We start from the raw sequence: 19,467 nt of genomic DNA, 5'->3' as shown, positions 1-19,467 counted from the left end.
TTGTATGTCGGTACCCTGGGCCTCGTGTAACCAAGTTGTCATCTGCAAACAATGTGGTCTTTTCGGCATGTAAATAGTCGCCCGACTAAAACTTGCACTATTATCTCTTAGCATGTGACGTCACGAATATTCCACCACAAGACTTTGTTCATGTTATTTATGTTGTGGGCTTTTAGTGTAACCTAGTGGTGAAGCCCATTTGCGGTTATATCATTATTGTATTTAAAACAATTTAAAATGTTTACACATTTCTATAATCTGTATATGAGACTCGCAGTGTGTGTGTGTGCATATTCGAACAAATAATTTACAATTACATCACAGTTTTTAATAACTAGTATCAGAAGAATTTAATTATATTATTTTTTAATAATAACAGAGCCTCAGTGGCCAAGTGGTAAGGCGTCGGTCTCGTAAACCGAAGATCATGGGTTCGAACCCCATCTGAGGCTTATATATTTTCGTTCAGCAACTAATTAGACTGAAAAACACATAAAACTCAGAGCGGTTGGAATCCATGATATTCAGTTTACGAGAGAGACGATATATCCTGTGTAATTGATATCGAAATTATGGCCAATTACCGGTTGATGTGCAAATTGAGCACGCCCAGCAATTAAGGTGTGCAAACGTGCATCTGTTTAGTCAACATTTTTGAAAATTTAGACTGCATCGTTATTGGTCAATCTATGGTCACATGTGATTGGGAAAAAATACACCGTTTATAGACCAATGTCAAACGTCGTCAACTGATTTCGTCACCTGTGAACAGACAATATTAGCGAAAATTTACCAGTGGCCAAGTGGTAAGTCATCGTTAACCGAAGATCGTGGGTTCGAACCCTATCTGTGGCACTTATCTTGTGCGCCAGTACTCTGTTTCTCGTGTAACGGTGTTGTCATCTGTCAACAATGTTGTCTTCTCGACGTGTAAGTAGTTGTATTGGGCTCGAACTCTATATAAGGCTTATACATTTCCGTTTTGCAAAGCAGATTACAAATGAAGCCAACAACAACAAATTAAAAACTCAAGATGGATGTTGTATGGAAAACCGGCAATGCTGTGTGGAATGGAGAAATGAAAAACTTGTTATTGATAACAAAATCTGTAATGTACGAGAACATATATAAATGACACATAGTTGTTGACAGAAATGAAATTATGGATTTGCTACGTAATTTCAAAAATTATTTAATCTTAATTGCTTTGAGTCTGTGTGCATAGGAGGCAGAATGTAGAGGACGTTAAGCTGAGATAGGCTAGCTCTTTGTTCCGTTCAGTTATTCTTATCCTCTTTTTTTTGTTTCCCTGGCGATCGTGGTGTTCCGTCGCTAATGACTCCTTGTCTCAAGCGCGACTCATTTGCGGCGTATTTTGTTTCATTGTCTCGTATGTTTGTATGATTGGCGTTGTAATCGTTGTTGTGTTACGTTGTCTGTGTGTATCATTTGAGAATGTATACAGTATTTGCTAGTATGTTTGTGAATATGTCGTATAACGTGATTTTTTTTATTATTACACTATTTCGGTTTTTAAATGAATGGCAATATCAAATTAATATTTTTGAATATTCGCGGTTTGGGAGATTTAAGGAAGAAATAGAAGGTTTTTCAATGGTTGAATTGGGGAAATGTAACTATATTTTACTACAGGACCCACTTACCAGTGACAAATGAAGTTATCTCGCCCTGACATTTACTCTCATGGGAACACAGCAAGCAGGAGGTGGGGTGGGGTAAGTAATATTATATTAAATACTTGCCATGTTGAAAAGACAATGAAGTCAGGGTTATCATTGTCTCACTAAATAGTGGGAATAAACCATATATTTTGATGGGTACTTACGCTCCTATATAGAAAACTTCCCAGTCCGTTTCGTAGAGCGGATGAATAAGTGTATTGGGGATTCCCATACAAATCACGAACACAAAATTATCTCACGGGTTACCACATTTTTAATTTTAATTGATAGAGCTGGCGAAGAGTGTTCCAACAACCTGGGTAAATTCAAAAACTATCTTTGAAAATATTCTGTCTCGATTTGCTACTATAGATATTTTTAGACTACGAAACCCAATGTTGAAGCGTTCTACGTAGCAAAGATTGTGCCCATCTTTAATATAAAGCCTAGACTACTTTTTAGTCAGTGACTCTCTCCAAACGTCGACTTTATAACTGTGATATTGTTCAAATAATGTTATCTGACGATTTGGCGGTCACTATTTCAGAGAAATCGAAGGGGGGAATCTTGTAATTGATATTAATTAATAGTCTTCTTATCACAATATACGTGACCGCCAAGATCTGTAGGATTTTCTCAAAAAATTAAAATCAAATCACATATCATATTCAGTAAACAAAACCCGAAAGGGCAATAATTATTTAATACACTTGAAACTTAATCTTTGGTTGTTGAATTGAGTCAAAATGAATGTCATAATATTAGGGAGGATCTGAGTTTAGAATATGACTACATGTCACAAGGCGCAATAATTCGCTCCCGTTCGTGATAGGTACAAGTTTGGAAAACAACACGAAATGGTTTATGAGCCTTGAAAAAATAACGCAAACAAATCCCAAATCACCCAACTGTTTGACCGTGGGTAGAAACTACTGACATCTATAAAAGATATCCAAACTAATATTCACGATTTCTACTCTGGGCTGTATAATAGCAAGAGCGTTAACGTTGGTGGGGAAGATACTTCCTCCAACTGTGCCAGTACACCAAAGCTGGATAAGACGGACCAGGATATTCAAGTTTGTGAAGGGCCATTTACTATGCAAGAATATGTTAGTGCTCTAAAGAAAATGAATATACGAAGCCCTTTTCAGTGATCATATACAGCAAACTACGTAAATTCTAATGAAAATTAAACCACTTATATACTAATACAAACTCAATGTTATTTCGCATTAATTCCCCTTCTCTGACTTCTGATCTTCTACATTTTGCCAAAAATCTATCGTAACACTAATACACTTACTAGTATTTTCGGAGTCTGAAGTTATGTGAAAAGCCATCATTTCAAATATTCTGGGGAACTCGTTTGAATGATATTAGGAAATTAAAATATGAATGTTAAAATAAATATTTACACAAGTAAGCATAAGGAAAAAATGTCGTATGCAAAAGAGATTTTAATGAGATTCTACCGATTATTACGCGACTGTTACGCGTGTCTCCAACTTATGAAAACTTGAATTTCAAACCACGCTCACTGTGAAACTTATCGTCGTAGTGTGCTGAAAGTTAGGGAATCGTGTGACAATTCTATCCCAAGTACGTAGCAGTCAATGTACAGATATTACGATTGTGGTATTGTCTTGGGAAATATACGGACCTGGCTGTCGTTTTCATGTTACATCGTTTTCCTTGAAATGCTGCATTGAAAATGATTCAATCTATAAAACCTGAAATTTTCAAAAAGTTCCTACCCGCCGCTACAGGCCATCAAAAACTACGTTGTTCGTAACCTTCCATTTTTTCACACTGAACTTTTGCCCTCACTCAGGAAAGATTCCTTTCGATACTCGTTTTTTCAAAGGAATAAAGTTTTTTGTCAAAAGATATAGCAGTAAACTATAAAATAATACCAATTAGTTGTTATTAACGACATTTTACTGAAATATGATTGTTTTCCGTTGATTATTTTGCTTGCTAAATTTTGTGCTGGTACAAGGTCTCCACCTAATGGCGGCCGATTTGCGATGTACTTTGCCTTTTTGTACCTCAGTTTATCGGTGTCAATTTAAAAACGCATACATACCCCAAACCGTGATTATGTGTCTATCAACTTTGTGATATATAAAATGTAATCCCTCTAACAAGCGTTTCCAATCTGTATATAAACTCGCTGTTATTGTATCATTCACTGGCTTCAACACAAAGTGGGACCTGTTCTGTCTAATAACGCCCTCTCACGGTCAAAATGCTTCAATTTGCAGGTCCCTGGAAATTTACAAGGCCATTCAAGGTATTATGGATAACTACTATGTGTTTGTGATGGTGTTTGTATGACTATGTCAATCGTTTTGTGGCAATTTTACAGTATACATGATTCCAATTAATATAGCTGTAGCTAAATATTGCAGACGAGGCTATTCCAGCTAGTCGGGCACAAGTCGGGTTCCTATTAAAAGGTCACTGCTCTTCGGGTTAATCGTGCGTGTCACAATTTCCGAGAATTGCGAAGCTTGATTTAATGGCGAATGTCCGATTTTTGACGAGATGTTGAGTGCTATAAAGCTTTTCTAAATACAGCGAGTGCCAGAAGTAAATATTGGTTTGGTCATCGAAGTCAATTATTGCTATTATTGCGTGTTTTCGTCAGTGTCATGCTTTTGAGAATTGACTGCAGTTCTTCAAATGACTGAGGCGTGGTGTCGAGGGACTGTGACTGAACACCTCTATCCTGAAAACCGACAGCGGTAAGGTCAGCCCCGTCTCTACAATGTTCCGCTGAATTGTCGATGTTTTATGTCAACTGATTATAATGTTGCATCCGGCATTCAACTGTCTGTATTTACTTTTGTATGTACTTTGAATTTCTCGGCATGGCTACAAATCGACGAGTGTCGATTACACGAACAAAGAGATTGCAGTTGGGCGCGACAATTGCGACACTAAATTCACAGTCAATCGCGATCTGTCGGTGTGTCACAGGGGATATAAGAAATACAAATCTTAGTCCACTGAGGTTGACAGAGCGGTCAAGAGTCATCACTATCCCAGTTTTGAGATACGTTAAAAAATCGAGTTTTTGTGTGTTTTTCATTAACTGTAAAGTCACCTTAAAGGGCGGTGATCATCGAGCCGCGTCCTGTTCGATATGGGTCTCATAGCAACGTACTTAAACCATGTAAAACACGCCCTCTAATTGTCGAGCCACGCATGTGCGACATTTGTGTTGATATATATATTTATTTTTTCACAATCCAATGCGCTTTTATGTGATTTGACCAAGGCGCACTAATTACCACGGGTGACTCTTCGATACCTTCCAATCACCAACGAAATTGCATAGTTAAAGCCTAGAAATGTCCATACGAGTCCCACATCTCATGCATGCGTGGCGCTACGACCAACGCCCTTTAAACTTAGTAGGTGTGTATGACTGATCCTGATATTTAATTTGGAAATGACAGCTGCCTTTCATCAACTGTAGAGATATTGTGACAATTAAGTCTTGATATTTGGCATTCCTAAATTAATATTTATTAAATTTATATATAGCTAGAATTAATTTTCGCTAAAAGAACTTTTTTGGTGATTTTATGTGACATTATTTTCAACGTTTGTTGGTGATTTGAAAAGAGTATATTCGCTTGATTTTATTTTCACTGAATAATCAGCCCAGCAAAAATAAATTCCGAACGAAAAGAAAGTATTTCACTGGGATGGAAGTAGGAAATGTATATTAGAGACTGTTTTGTAATTTTATTTATTTTTCATTTACCACACGATATCCACAGATGTTTCAGTCCTGTAATAAAGTTATTATTATTAAAATCAATTTAGAAAAATCATGGCACGTGTTATGGCATTGGGTTTAGGTTGACAATGTACCTATCCGATCCTTTACCATAATCCTATTGCCGGGAAACCTTAAAATAATTGGACAAATCTGAACTCAAAGCTTCAATCTCACATTTTTCAGAGATTGCCTTTCTCATTTTTGTATTATCTTTAATATGTTACTGTAGCTTCAGTTCTGTAACTTACTTTGTTTTGCTGAAGTTCTTTTTTGTATATAGTTGCGGCGTGAAATAGTTTGATCCCATCGTAACTACCATGGTTGTTTAGCTGTCGATTCAGGGTTCTAACTAGCTTTAATTTTTATGAGACATTTGACCTATATATATTTTTTTTCAGTGCACAATTCAAGTGACATACCATGGCATCTGCTGCATATACAGATGATCAGAAACTCATTGACAATTTCAAGAAGTACCCCAACCTTTTTAAGCTCAAGTTAGAAGAAGAATGGGAAGCTGAACACATATCACGACATATGAAAAAGGTGTATGATAAATTACAGAGAGAGAAGGATAATGAACCATCTGATGTACATGATGAGAGTAGACGCGACAATTTGTTGACATTCCTGGCAATTAAGCTGGAAAGATTCTCTAAGGCCCGTGGGCTGATAAGGGAGATAAGGAACAGAGATCCAGATAACCTGATCAACATGACTAATGAGGGGTTTTCTTTAGTTAAACAAGAACGTTTAACAGATGCCACAGCAGTATTGAACAAAATCGAAGAATTTCTTGATGCTCTGAGACATGGTGATAAAGAGGTTAAAATTAGACAGATCATAGGACAGGCAGAGCTTCCATATTCATATTCACGTCTTGGTCCTAGGTATCACAAGTATGCCATACAGTCCTTCAAATCCATTCTCGATGAAGCAGAAAAGCATGATGTTCCAGAGGAATACATTATGATGTGGAGATATGGTCTTTCCTTGGTCTACGTCAGAAGTCTCAATCCTTTCAATTACTGTGAGGACGAGCAGTTTGATGCCACATCATACTACAGAAACATAATAGATCTACTCTATTATGGTAATATTCATTCTGGTGGCTCGCAAAACTTTACAGGCAAGAGTTGGGTCAAGTTAGGAGAAGCTGCTACAAAATACCAAGTAATACCACAAAACAAGAAAAGTGAAATACCTGTGAACTTGCCCGATAGGCTATCCGTTATTGATTGTTACATGCATGGTTTGAGAACTTCACCAGAGGATCATTGTGTTTTGACCAGTACTGGGCGCTACCTGAGGCAAGTTGAAAAAAACTTTGATGAAGCTGAAAAATACTTGAAAAAATCTGTTGATAAATTGCCAACTGTTGCAGCATATCATCATTTAGGGTTAACTTATCGAGATAAGTGGAAAGAGTCAATACGAAGAGAAAGATTCCATAAAGAGCGTTCATGGAGAGGACAAGGAGCACGTTATAATACCAGAGGACAACGTAGACCATACAGAGGTAAATTTATTTTATTTTATTTCAATCATGGCAATACTTTTCTTTTTATTAACGTCCAATTGAAACATTGTCAATATTTATTTTGTGATGATATGCTTTGGGAAGTCACGGATTATTTGATTCTTGATGTTCATTATTACTTGGTTTCATATTCATACATTAGGTCCCCAACATTCAATATGTCAGCAGGACAGGCCACATGAAGCTCAAGTTCAATTTCATCCAAGCTCATGGCACCAAAGCCGCAGAGGCCGTGGAAGAGTCAGAAAACAATTTAGAGAGAAGGGAGGTGACAGAAGAGACCGAATAAACCCAGAATATAAAGGAAATTATGGTATTAAAGCTGATAGTAGAACATACCAAGTTGATAGACACATTTATTACCACTCACAGCCAGTTAACAACAATAACCAGTCCCATAATGACAATGAATTAATTCTGAATCAGACAATTCATAGAATGGGAAATCTTTCAATTGATAATGGCTCCGAGATTTATCAAAGAGGTGCTTGTGGGGGATCTGATAATAGCACATTCGGACATGACAGTGCAGGTGGTGAATACTATAAACAAGGCACAGATAACGTTGATAGAAGAATACATGAACGTGATATACCAACCAAGAAATATCAACCAAGGCAAGACAATTATGGAAGGAGAAAAAGATTTCCACCAAAACCCCACAGAAAACACTATCTAGAGAGAAATGCTGAAAATCCGATTGATCCTGGAAATCAGTTGTTGCTAGAAGCGAAGAAGTACTTTCTGGAAGCAAATAAACTGGCTAGAGGTACTGCAAGTGTTATATTGCAAGATTTAGCTCGAATTAAGTTATCTTTGGATGAAGATTTTGAAGAAGCTGTGGATTATTTTCGCCTAGCAGTTGGACCAGCTATTATAAGTTCACCGTTAGACAAATCTAAAATATATGAGCAGTGGGGCATGTGTTTATTACAACATGGAAAGGAAGAAGATGGGAAGAATTTACTCCGGAAAGCTATTGAATGTGCAGCAAAGGTGAAGGAGCATGCAAAGATTGCATTTCCAACATTGGAGGAAATTCTCCTTGGTGAGAAGCAAAGACGGCAATCAGACACTGATATGTGTAAAGAACTGATCCACTTATACCACTTAATTGAAAGCTACTCCGAAGTACTAGATCTGTCATATGAAGCTTATAATCGTGACCAAAATAATGAGAAGATGTTAGTGGAGAATTTAAACAAGCATGGCGGATGCAGCTCTCGAATTTTGCAGATATTTCTACAACAGAATGGGCATGCCATCACCCCTGAAACAATACATCGAATTAGACTGTCCACTATTGAAGAGCAGACTGTGATCGCTGTAGATTTACCGAGAGATATTTTTCAGGAGACATTTGCTGAAACATTCAACTTGCCAGATGGAGATTATGAACACGATATTTTGCTATTGAACTGTGAGGAAGATAATAATCTAGCGCATGCATTACTCACTGTAATTGAAGAATACTGGGGACTTGATTGCTGCTTTCCTAAGAGGGATTTTGATGAGGATGCTAACTTTGAAAGCGAATGCGGGAAATCCACTAAGATATGTTGCTGTGTCATTGCATTATTATCACATCAATTTCTGAAGAAATATCAATTCATTTTAAATAGCAGTATCGATTTAATTAAGGGCAGACAGAAAGGTAAAGTAATTTTGTGCATATCAGAAGAACAGTTGGTGCTGGAAGAAGAGCTGAAATGTAATCCCCAAGTGAACTGTTCTCATTTGAAAGAGTTTCAACTGAACATATCAGACGATTATAAGACATTAGGCATGTTGTGTAAAATTAGGGACAACATGTTTTTGGCACTTTGTGATTCTTCAAATAACTGAATTTGGCCACTGATGATGGGATTGTCCATCTTCAATTGGGATTGTGAAACAAATGCATGTGCATAAGCCTGATACTATGTAGTTGGTGAAGTTTGTGATTGGGTAAGATATTACAGAGAAATGGCTGTGAAATTGCGTTTATTTAAAGCAGGGGAGACGTCACCTGCGCATGCGTCAGATGGCCATAGCGTGTCATTGTTTACAAACAAACATCTACCCATGAACCTAACTTGGGACTCAATTCCAGCGTGTGTGCAGGTGACAACCCTCTCACTTTAAACAATATGACCGCCATTCAGTCATTGTTAATCCAAAAAGCAAAATAAAGTGCAATCAAAGTCCAATAATGTCCACTGTATTACCAGCACTAAAATGTCTGCCGCCATTTGTTCAAGGGATCACAAAACAAATGCATGTGCATATGTATCCCAAGATGTGTGATATATGTGAGCACGGTCGATCTGAAGAACAGATATATGCATGCACAGACGTCAAATTATCTGACTTGATCTGAACAGAAACTAACAAGCCTGTGTTAGAAATTTAATCTGGATTCAACAATTAATCAAGTAATCAAGTATATATGATGTGTTAAGTATTTCGTGTGATTGACTACATGCGAGTGGAATATGTGGAGGCCACGCCTCAAGATCTTGAACCTCCATGTGATAGGTTAAGGTTTTGAGAAGTGAATAAAGCTAGTCTTGGTGTGTTCTCTGAGAGGTGAGCTCTCCACGTGGCGCTGAGACGAGAAGTTGACACGATTCCATCTCTGTGTTTGTCTTTGCTTGGTATAACGTTTGAGAACACGAGAATTAAGCCCTTATAGTTTTATAAGTTTTTGATTCTTAAACTAACTGAATCTTGCGAATTGTTGAAAATCAATAACAATAATATTGGTAGAAATTTCAATGAATTACTGGAACATTGATATTGATGTGTGACTACTTAGAAAAACGATCGTCTTGGATTGACTTTTCATTTATCAAGCATTCTTACTTAATTATTTGATAAAAATTACTCCACATACTACACAGTATAGAACCAATGTATATGAAGATAATCATGTACTAGATATAACAACAACTTTATATATTAAGGGAAATTTAAAAGTATCAATCTTTACCTACAATGCCATTCGGTTATCTGATTGTGGAGTCTGACATGAAATAGGTGACCTTGAATTATAGCAATATAACAAGGGTAACATTTATAACAAATAAAATTCCTTGAGTAGTGAATGTTTTGCGAAAATTTAAAATTATTATGCAAATTAAATTAGCCACCTATTTATAGATGCGAACCCAAAACTAATTGTTCCATATTATGTGAGAATCGAGTATCATTTCAATAGTTATAATAGTCAAACAAACATACTTAATAAGTCTGCAGTTATTATCTATGAGAAGAACTCTCAACAGCTAAATATTGCCATTACAAAATAGGCCTTAAAGTTGTGCAATGCTTGCATTGCATTGTATTGTGGGCGAATGAATTTATTCATTCATGAAGAGCCAAGAGGTGTTACCTTTAATGAATCACAAATAGAATACATATCAGAGCGAGGCTGACTTTACAAGCAACGCCAAACAGCATATCAGATACTAGTATACCATATAATCAGTGAAGTGGAATAATGTAAAAAGAGTAACATTACATCTATAATGAAGTACATACGACTTTTATTATATAACGAACTCTTAAACTTTTTAAATCTAATCCAACAAAATATAGAACTATTGGTTTGTTGATTACAAAATTAATAAGTAAAGCTTTCTTATTTTCCTCCGGTAACACTATATACTGAACATCAACATTTGAACACATTTCAAAAAATGGAACGGTAAATGGCAAATATTATTGCTCCAACAGTAAAATAAATAAGTTAACACATAGAATATTATTTTACAAACTAGTTTATAAATGCTTCCAGTATAGATATACTCACGTATGCGTAAAGTCATATTTGTGTCTGTCTAATGATCAATCTAATGAAAAATATGAAAGCTAAATATGGCAGTGAAAATGTTTAATGATGTGGCCAAACACAATATTGCCAAAATTAACTGCACTACTGTAAAATACTTTATTTTTGATGAAAAGACTTTTTGGGTGTTTTGTATAGAATTTATTTTCACGGATTTTTGATTATTTAAATGTAAAATATAGAAAAAAATGCATTATCCCTCTAGCGAAAATAAATTCCAAGCGAAAATAAAGTATTTTACAGTATATGTGCAAATAGTGGTTGTATCACTGACTAGTTTTCACAAGTGTGTTTTATTATCTGTACAACAACAAGTATCAGTACTAATACAATGTGACATCCAATGTGGGTGTATCTAATACTTGGAAGTGTATTGCAAGCAGTACTCTTGAAAACAAACTCTTGAACGAAACTCGTCATACACTTGTTATCTTTTGTCAACAAACTTGGAATGTAATTTTATGGAATTGGTCAATGACTCTTAACATTAACTCAGCAAACTATTAAAACACATTATATCAACTATGAATGAAATAGTTTGGCAAGTGGTAGTTGGTTTTGAATATTTTTCTGACTCGAAGTGTGAATCTGTAATTGAACGCGAGTTTACATTAATTAAACTTTCTACAATGTTGAATAAATTTTTCCTTGTACATAATTTGATGAAATAAGAACTCAATGTAACTTCTAATTACTCTTTACATGATTAGAATAAGCAGTTACACTAGAATTAAACTTATGATTATACAAGACATTATAGGAGTAAATCCAATGATTGCAAGCCAATACATACTGATATTATTAGCAGCAGTTTTGAAACATTTTGTTGAATTTTTTTTATCCAACATGTGACACAAGTGTGATAAATATATGGCGCAAGTGTGATTACTTTGGGACAGCTTGGGTGTAGTAATACGCATATGCGGATTATTATGACCAAATTATGTAATTACAGGTTATTATGGCAAACGTACATATGCATGAAAGTTATGACCGCATTTATACATGCAAATTACATTTATTACCATCGTTTATACGAGTGTACATCATGCAGGTTATTATTACCACATTTGTATATGGAGGTTATTATACTAATATTGTCCTCATATGTGACGAAATGTGGGAATGTATGTATTTATAACCTGCATGTACATTGTTCGCAATAAACAGAATGTACATATGCACCAATATTAACCTGAATATACATATATTGGCTCTAAAACATTAATCTGCATGTAAATGTGGCCTTAATAAGCTAAATGCACAATTGTAGTTATGAAATGTATGTACGTGTGATCATAAAAACTTGCATGTACATATATATTGACAATAATAACATGCAAGTACACGAAGTCATAATAACTTGCATGTACATAAACATTTGCTATAATAACCTAGCATGTGAAAATATATATTGAACATAATAAACTGGTATGTCTGTAGCCATGATAACCTGCATATGCTTAATATATATTGGCCACAATAATCTGCAGCTGAATGTATATATGTGGCCATAATAACCTGAATGTACATAGAGACCAAACTAGCATGACTATATAGGTGGTCATAATAATATAAATATACTCATTTGGCCACAACAGTGTTTTATATGGTTATGATAGTCATACGAGTTTCTCATATGAGTGCAAGAAACCGAGTTTGCATATAAATAATATTTTCAAGTGCTAACATTTCGGAAACCAACAGTAAATACTCACTAAATTAAGTAATTACTTGTATCCTGAGACTGTACATGTATAAAGCAATTCAAACACAAACATTTATAAGTTTTAATCACTGAGATCATTCTCAACACTTTATTGGGATTTGGGGACTATTATGCAAAATATTTAATGATATGAACATTTTTGAATTGCGGGAAATATTTGAAGAATCCCCAGATTTGCTGCATTAATTCAAAACAGAAGTGAATATTTGTGAATGAAAAATTTGGCAAATGAAATTCCAACACTCAAATGATAAACTGAGAACACGCCAACATTAGAAGGTGCTGAAAACCATAGGATATTAGTGGATAATTCAAACCATCACTTATTTCAGATAATTGTATCCCAATGAAACCTCAAGAATGATATTAGACTGCAATTTTAAACACTATAAACCTGTATGAATGCTCATTATATTGTCAAGGCACTGTGCTCATTAATCTCTGCTGTTTGTGCTGTGAGCACTTTTGATTTGTCTTTTGTTTTAAATTGAAAACACGCTTGATATGGTAATTCCATATGGTAATGGAATGGCTTTTTAAGCCTGTTGGAAAAATGAAACAGACATTGCATGGGTTGCATATCGAACATGAGTCGTACTCCAAGTGGTTGAGTGACGGACTGGTCAGCCAATTATTGAATGAAGCCAGAATCCAGGAGGGTTGCAATATTTGTGTTAGTATCATCAAGTCATGGAATTGCCCATGATTCTCTGATCGATGATCTGAAGTGGTTCACAAAATTATATTTCAACATTGAGCAATTCTCACAAAAATTGATCTGGCATAAAGACTAGACTCATTTGTGCCATGTACAATGATAATTAATCAGATTGTTTTACCTCTTTTACCACAAATGAATTAGAGGAACTGCTTCAGCCAGTTCCATTGTTTCAAAGTCACTGCCAACCACTTACAATATTTGGATGAAGTCAAATACTGTCACAGACAAATGTGGGTTTTATCACCCACTGATCTAGTCCTCATTGTGATTTTTCTTGTTGCAAAAAACCCTTGGTTGCCTAACAACATAAAGCATCATGTGTATAACCACCTTATGAAATCATTTCATTTTGCTCCTCTGTACAGAACAGAACATAAACTCAGCGATTGTAAAATGTGCCTGGGGAGGTGTGACGGGTAGTGTAAGTAATTGGCAATGACTAATAAGAAAATGGAACTTGCCATCTACTGGATAAAGTTAGATAATGTCTGGAGCTCCTTCTGTACAACTGGTTCTATAGCACTATTTGATTGACACATGACGCAAGGTTGTCAAAGCAGTTCTGCCAAATTAAATGTTAACATAGCAGTTCTGGAGATGTTCTAGTACAGAATTCAGTTGTTTCTGTCCAACTATCAAGCTCTGTCTGTTATTGCTGCACATGATAAACTCTTGTAGCATCTCTGGTGTTATTTTACAATTCATGCCATTAATCTGAAAAATAAACAAACAGATCTTTTAGCCTATTCACCCCCAGACTTTCTCGCTCAAATTTTGTAGCACTTTTTTCTTGTATTCTTAAATATTTTTGAAAATGATCTCTAATTTTGGAGCAAACAGACACAATTTTAGTAATTTTTGCTATTTTTGTCATTATAAACAGGACTATTTTGTGAATTTGTCAAGAAAAGAGGGAACTTAACTGGTGGTGAAAAGATTAAAACATATTGATTGCAATATGTAAACTGCTTTAATCTCACAAGAAGCTTATTTTTGTAAATTTTTCAATTTTGGAAAAATTGTGAAATTTTGCAGCAGTATATATTAATGTTGTTCTTATCACATCACCTGCTGAAAACCTCCAGAGATAGCCAATGAATATGAATTGTATATAATGGTGTCAACAGGCAATTAGTTAATGAGATCAGTGACTTTCAAACAATATATTATTGACACAAAACCCTTAAAGTAAGAGTGAATTGAATAGTTAACAGGATTGACCTTTTCATTGTCATTTTGTATTATAATTATAATATTTCAGAAAGTAGTCTTGTGATGATAAAAAGATTCAGTTGTGTTATTAAAAGTGAAGTTTACTGTCTTGCACAACATCAGTAAATTTTATACCCATATAGATATGTCAGGTGTGTTGCAGTTTGCAGTAAATATCAACTTAGGCATGTAACAGGGAAAATTTTTATTCAATCATAAAACTAGTATTTAAGCTAATGGAATGAACAATCCTGTCACATCATTCTCATTGTTCAACACATAAGATACATTCTATACAGCTTGCACACATGCTGTTAGTCATTTGTAGAATTTCAAAATCACACACTTTTTCCCAACACAAGCATAAAGTTGTCATTAATCATCAGTTGATGCAAAAAACAGTTGTTATAAGAAAATGTAGTTATTCAGTGGAACTTACAGGAACATTCTGAATGAAAGTAAATATTGCTTCACAAACTTGTTCAAGTAAGTCTTTCCTCTTTAGCAGTGTCTGGATCTCTATATTCACAATGTTACTGAAATAAGGTTGCATAATAATTATATTAAAATGTTAGGCAAGAAAATAAAATGTATCAGTTTGAAACCAGAGCCTCACATTTTTTAATGCAATTTTGCATACTGATGAAGAGCACCAAACATGGGGAAATGTTAGTTTGAAATGGAATGTTTTAAAGGATACTTTGTCAATCCAAATCAACCATTAATGCATGTATTTGAAAATATTATTTAATGTTAAACATTAAAATTATATCTTGTTTTTGTGATATTAAATAATAAAAAAAATTCATCACCGCATCACTTATCAATTTTTTCCAGAACAAGAAGCAATTTTCTTTTGGCTTTATAATAATACTAACACAAATATTATCATGTGAGTGCATGTAAGTATTTGAAGATGATATCTGCAGACAGAGGGCAATTAGAATATACAAGAGTAAGCATGTATTGTAAGATGAAAATATATTTTAGCCCAAGCATGTACATGTACCTTACCGAGGATGTGCAATGCATTATATAATAGAAATATAATAACCTTGAAAACCAACTCAATATTAAATGAAAACACATGTGTTTTTTTTTTCATAATTTTTAAAGATGATTAACTAATTTCTCCATAGAAACCAATGAAAACAAACAAAAATAAAAGTATACTTTTTGTTAAAATTCATTCAGAATTTGGTCTGAGCTTCATTATATTTATTTTTCTTTAAATTAACTTTTTGGTTTTTTTTTGGAACAAAAAAACATAATTTTCCATTAATTGATCACAATTTGTGAAAAAATATGCAATTTTTGGTTTTAAAATCATTATTAAAATTATTATGTTTGCAAGAGGTGATAAAAGTTTATTTTGATGCTTGATTGGTTAAAACAGTTGTCACATGAAGAAATGTATGACATTTGATTACTCACTTTAACAGTACATTGCATAGCATGTGGACCTGACGGCATAAAGTTGCAAGTAAGATAACAGCCTGTGCTCCAGTTGGTTTCTCAGATGCATGAACAGATGGGAACAAAGGATGTGTGTATTCCAAAGCTTCAAAAATGAGGGCACTGAAAGAAAAAAATATTACTGTTATGAACAGGAATAGCATTTTCTTGATCATTTATCATGGAGATTGAGGTTCACTGCTACAAAATTAGGATTTCTCTGAATGGTACCCACAGTATTTGCCGGAATGTGCACAATATTTTCCCAACGAAAATAGCAGAGCACCATGGATAATTTACATAACAATATGATATGGCAATAATCTCCATTGTAATCATTGTTGTACTCAAAATCATAGAGGGCCCCCTGCTCTATAATGCTCTGTGGAGAACCCTGGTCTATTGATCTAACCCAAGTCAGTGGTTGACTTATTTTTTTATTTATCTATTCATCAATTAAAGCAATGTATATACCCTATACATTCAGTTTTACAAGCTGACAAAACATGCACAGTGCCTCTCTGTCAAAATGTGTATTCATGCCAGCCATTGGGAAAAAGGCTTGGATATTAGGTAAATGAATGCCTACTAACACAAATAATGCTGCACATGTTCAACAATTCATGACGTATATTTTTATCATAAATGTATTTTTCATGAACTTAATCAAATAGTGACAAATACTGCAAAACGTTTAATTTTTACAGTTAGAAATTTAGGTTTTTATGGTATTTGTGAAAAACAAATTTAATGAAAAGTCATTGACCTAGGACACACCAGTGAAATTGCTGCTACACAATTTTTGTATTCACAATGTTTATTTTTCAATTCTAGGAAATTTTGCATAGGTGAGATAAAAACAATTCTTGAAAATTATTGTGACTGTTCACGAAATATTACGATTTTCACTTTCTATCAAATAAAGGGTATTCTGTATTAATACAGAAAAATACAATGTCAAGGTGACTTACGTGTAGTAGTTCACAGCTCTCCATATAACCTCAAAGACCTCCATTACATGTTTAGCAGGACTGTTTTCACTTGTAAAATTAGCACTGCATTGATTGCTAGTGGACACCTCACCACACGCTTCTTCCAGAGTCATAGCACCATCAACAACTTGCGTGCATTTATCATGCAAACTTTGTATCACGTCTACTGCATCACTTATTTTACCATCGTAACTACAACACAAAAAAGAAATGAGTATTAAGTTAGCTCCAAACTCAAATGTGTGAAGTTTGAATGTGGTCAGTACAGGCATGTCTAAGATACAGGGAACATACAGACAAACAGACAGGTCAAACCATAAGTTATCATTTTCTGAATGAAGACTAAAATATTATAACAACTTATAATACAAGATAAAATAATTTAACACTGACTTACCTATCATGGTTATGAAATGCTTTCAAGAACTGTAAACCATTATAAACAACATGTATAGCTTGGCGTACACTCAACCCAAAACCTGAATTACACAAATACATGTATTATAAAAGTATTAATTCTATACACCACAATTCAAATTAAACTTTATCACCAACTTCACCTTATCTATTCCTAATATACTAATTTTACTTCAACCATAGATAACCTACCAACTTCACCTAATCTATTCCTAATCTACTAATTTTACTTCAACCATAGATAACCTACCAACTTCACCTAATCTATTCCTAATCTACTAATTTTACTTCAACCATAGATAACCTACCAACTTCAACTAATCTATTCCTAATCTACTAATTTTACTTCAACCATAGATAACCTACCAACTTCAACTAATCTATTCCTAATCTACTAATTTTACTTCAACCATAGATAATCTACCAACTTCACCTTATCTATTCCTAATATACTAATTTTACTTCAACCATATAGATAATCTACCAACTTCACCTAATCAATTCCTAATATACTAATTTTACTTCAACCATATAGATAACCTACCAACTTCACCTAATCTATTCCTAATATACTAATTTTACTTCAACCATAGATAACCTACCAACTTCACCTAATCTATTCCTAATCTACTAATTTTACTTCAACCATAGATAACCTACCAACTTCAACTAATCTATTCCTAATCTACTAATTTTACTTCAACCATAGATAACCTACCAACTTCACCTAATCTATTCCTAATCTACTAATTTTACTTCAACCAAAGATAATCTACCAACTTCACCTAATCTATTCCCAATCTACTAATTTTACTTCAACCATAGATAATCTACCAACTTCACCTAATCTATTCCTAATCTACTAATTTTACTTCAACCATAGATAATCTACCAACTTCACCTAATCTATTCCTGATATACTAATTTTACTTCAACCTTAGATAACCTACCAACTTCACCTAATCTATTCCTAATCTACTAATTTTACTTCAACCATAGATAACCTACCAACTTCACCTAATCTATTCATAATATACTAATTTTACTTCAACCATAGATAATCTACCAACTTCACTTAATCTATTCCTAATCTACTAATTTTACTTCAACCATAGATAACCTACCAACTTCACCTAATCTATTCCTGATATACTAATTTTACTTCAACCATAGATAACCTACCAACTTCACCTAATCTATTCCTAATATACTAATTTTACTTCAACCATAGATAACCTACCAACTTCACCTAATCTATTCCTAATCTACTAATTTTACTTCAACCATAGATAATCTACCAACTTCACCTAATCTATTCCTAATCTACTAATTTTACTTCAACCATAGATAATCTACCAACTTCACTTAATCTATTCCTGATATACTAATTTTACTTCAACCATAAATAATCTACCAACTTCACCTTATCTATTCCTAATATACTAATTTTACTTCAACCATAGATAACCTACCAACTTCACCTAATCTATTCCTAATATACTAATTTTACTTCAACCATAGATAATCTACCAACTTCACCTAATCTATTCCTAATATACTAATTTTACTTCAACCATAGATAACCTACCAACTTCACCTAATCTATTCCTGATATACTAATTTTACTTCAACCATAGATAACCTACCAACCTACCAATACTAATTTTACTTCAACCATAGATAATCTACCAACTTCACCTAATCTATTCCTAATATACTAATTTTACTTCAACCATAGATAACCTACCAACTTCACCTAATCTATTCCTGATATACTAATTTTACTTCAACCATAGATAATCTACCAACTTCACCTAATCTATTCCTAATATACTAATTTTACTTCAACCATAGATAATCTACCAACTTCACCTAATCTATTCCTGATATACTAATTTTACTTCAACCTTAGATAATCTACCAACTTCACCTAATCTATTCGTAATATACTAATTTTACTTCAACCATAGATAATCTACCAACTTCACCTAATCTATTCCTGATATACTAATTTTACTTCAACCATAGATAATCTACCAACTTCACCTAATCTATTCCTGATATACTAATTTTACTTCAACCATAGATAAT

The 19,467-nt window shown here is 34.0% G+C and overlaps 2 protein-coding genes and 1 non-coding gene across 3 annotated transcripts in view; 2 read left to right on the top strand and 1 right to left on the bottom strand.

Moving 5' to 3' along the window:
* The first annotated feature begins 380 nt into the window (after nucleotides 1-380).
* Nucleotides 381-452, top strand: TRNAT-CGU (transfer RNA threonine (anticodon CGU)). The gene has a single exon. It is a non-coding gene; the product is annotated as a tRNA-Thr (tRNA).
* Nucleotides 453-4,045: 3,593 nt separating this feature from the next.
* LOC144344805 (uncharacterized) lies at nucleotides 4,046-9,627 on the top strand. The gene is made up of 3 exons (XM_078006608.2): nucleotides 4,046-4,432; nucleotides 5,877-6,997; nucleotides 7,161-9,627. The coding sequence occupies exons 2-3, from the start codon at nucleotides 5,899-5,901 to the stop codon at nucleotides 8,861-8,863; spliced, it is 2,802 nt and encodes a 933-aa protein (XP_077862734.1). The 5' UTR covers nucleotides 4,046-4,432; nucleotides 5,877-5,898; the 3' UTR covers nucleotides 8,864-9,627.
* A 743-nt stretch (nucleotides 9,628-10,370) lies between these two features.
* LOC102807894 (uncharacterized) overlaps nucleotides 10,371-19,467 on the bottom strand; it is a 32,066-nt gene continuing 22,969 nt past the window's right edge. Inside the window, exons 15-19 of the mRNA XM_085491948.1 lie at nucleotides 17,357-17,438; nucleotides 16,939-17,151; nucleotides 15,947-16,090; nucleotides 14,952-15,048; nucleotides 10,371-14,014 (exon numbers count right to left, since the gene is read on the bottom strand). Of these exons, the coding sequence (XP_085348074.1) occupies nucleotides 13,871-14,014; nucleotides 14,952-15,048; nucleotides 15,947-16,090; nucleotides 16,939-17,151; nucleotides 17,357-17,438 (680 nt within the window). The 3' untranslated portion in view covers nucleotides 10,371-13,870. The remainder of the gene's footprint in view (nucleotides 14,015-14,951; nucleotides 15,049-15,946; nucleotides 16,091-16,938; nucleotides 17,152-17,356; nucleotides 17,439-19,467) is intronic.

Source organism: Saccoglossus kowalevskii, chromosome 17 (genome assembly GCF_978046115.1).
Source record: "Saccoglossus kowalevskii chromosome 17, keSacKowa6.1, whole genome shotgun sequence".
NCBI classification, from domain to species: Eukaryota; Metazoa; Hemichordata; class Enteropneusta; family Harrimaniidae; genus Saccoglossus; species Saccoglossus kowalevskii.
The sequence above is the reverse complement of the archived record's forward strand: the minus strand, read 5'-3'. Positions and strand labels throughout refer to the sequence as shown.

Bases quoted from the DNA above. Each gene is read 5' to 3' on its own strand.
- LOC144344805 (XM_078006608.2), top strand. From the start codon at position 5,899: ATGGCATCTGCTGCATATACAGATGATCAGAAACTCATTGACAATTTC. The intron at 6,998-7,160 runs GTAAATTTATTT...TTCATACATTAG, and splicing joins ACAACGTAGACCATACAGAG to GTCCCCAACATTCAATATGT.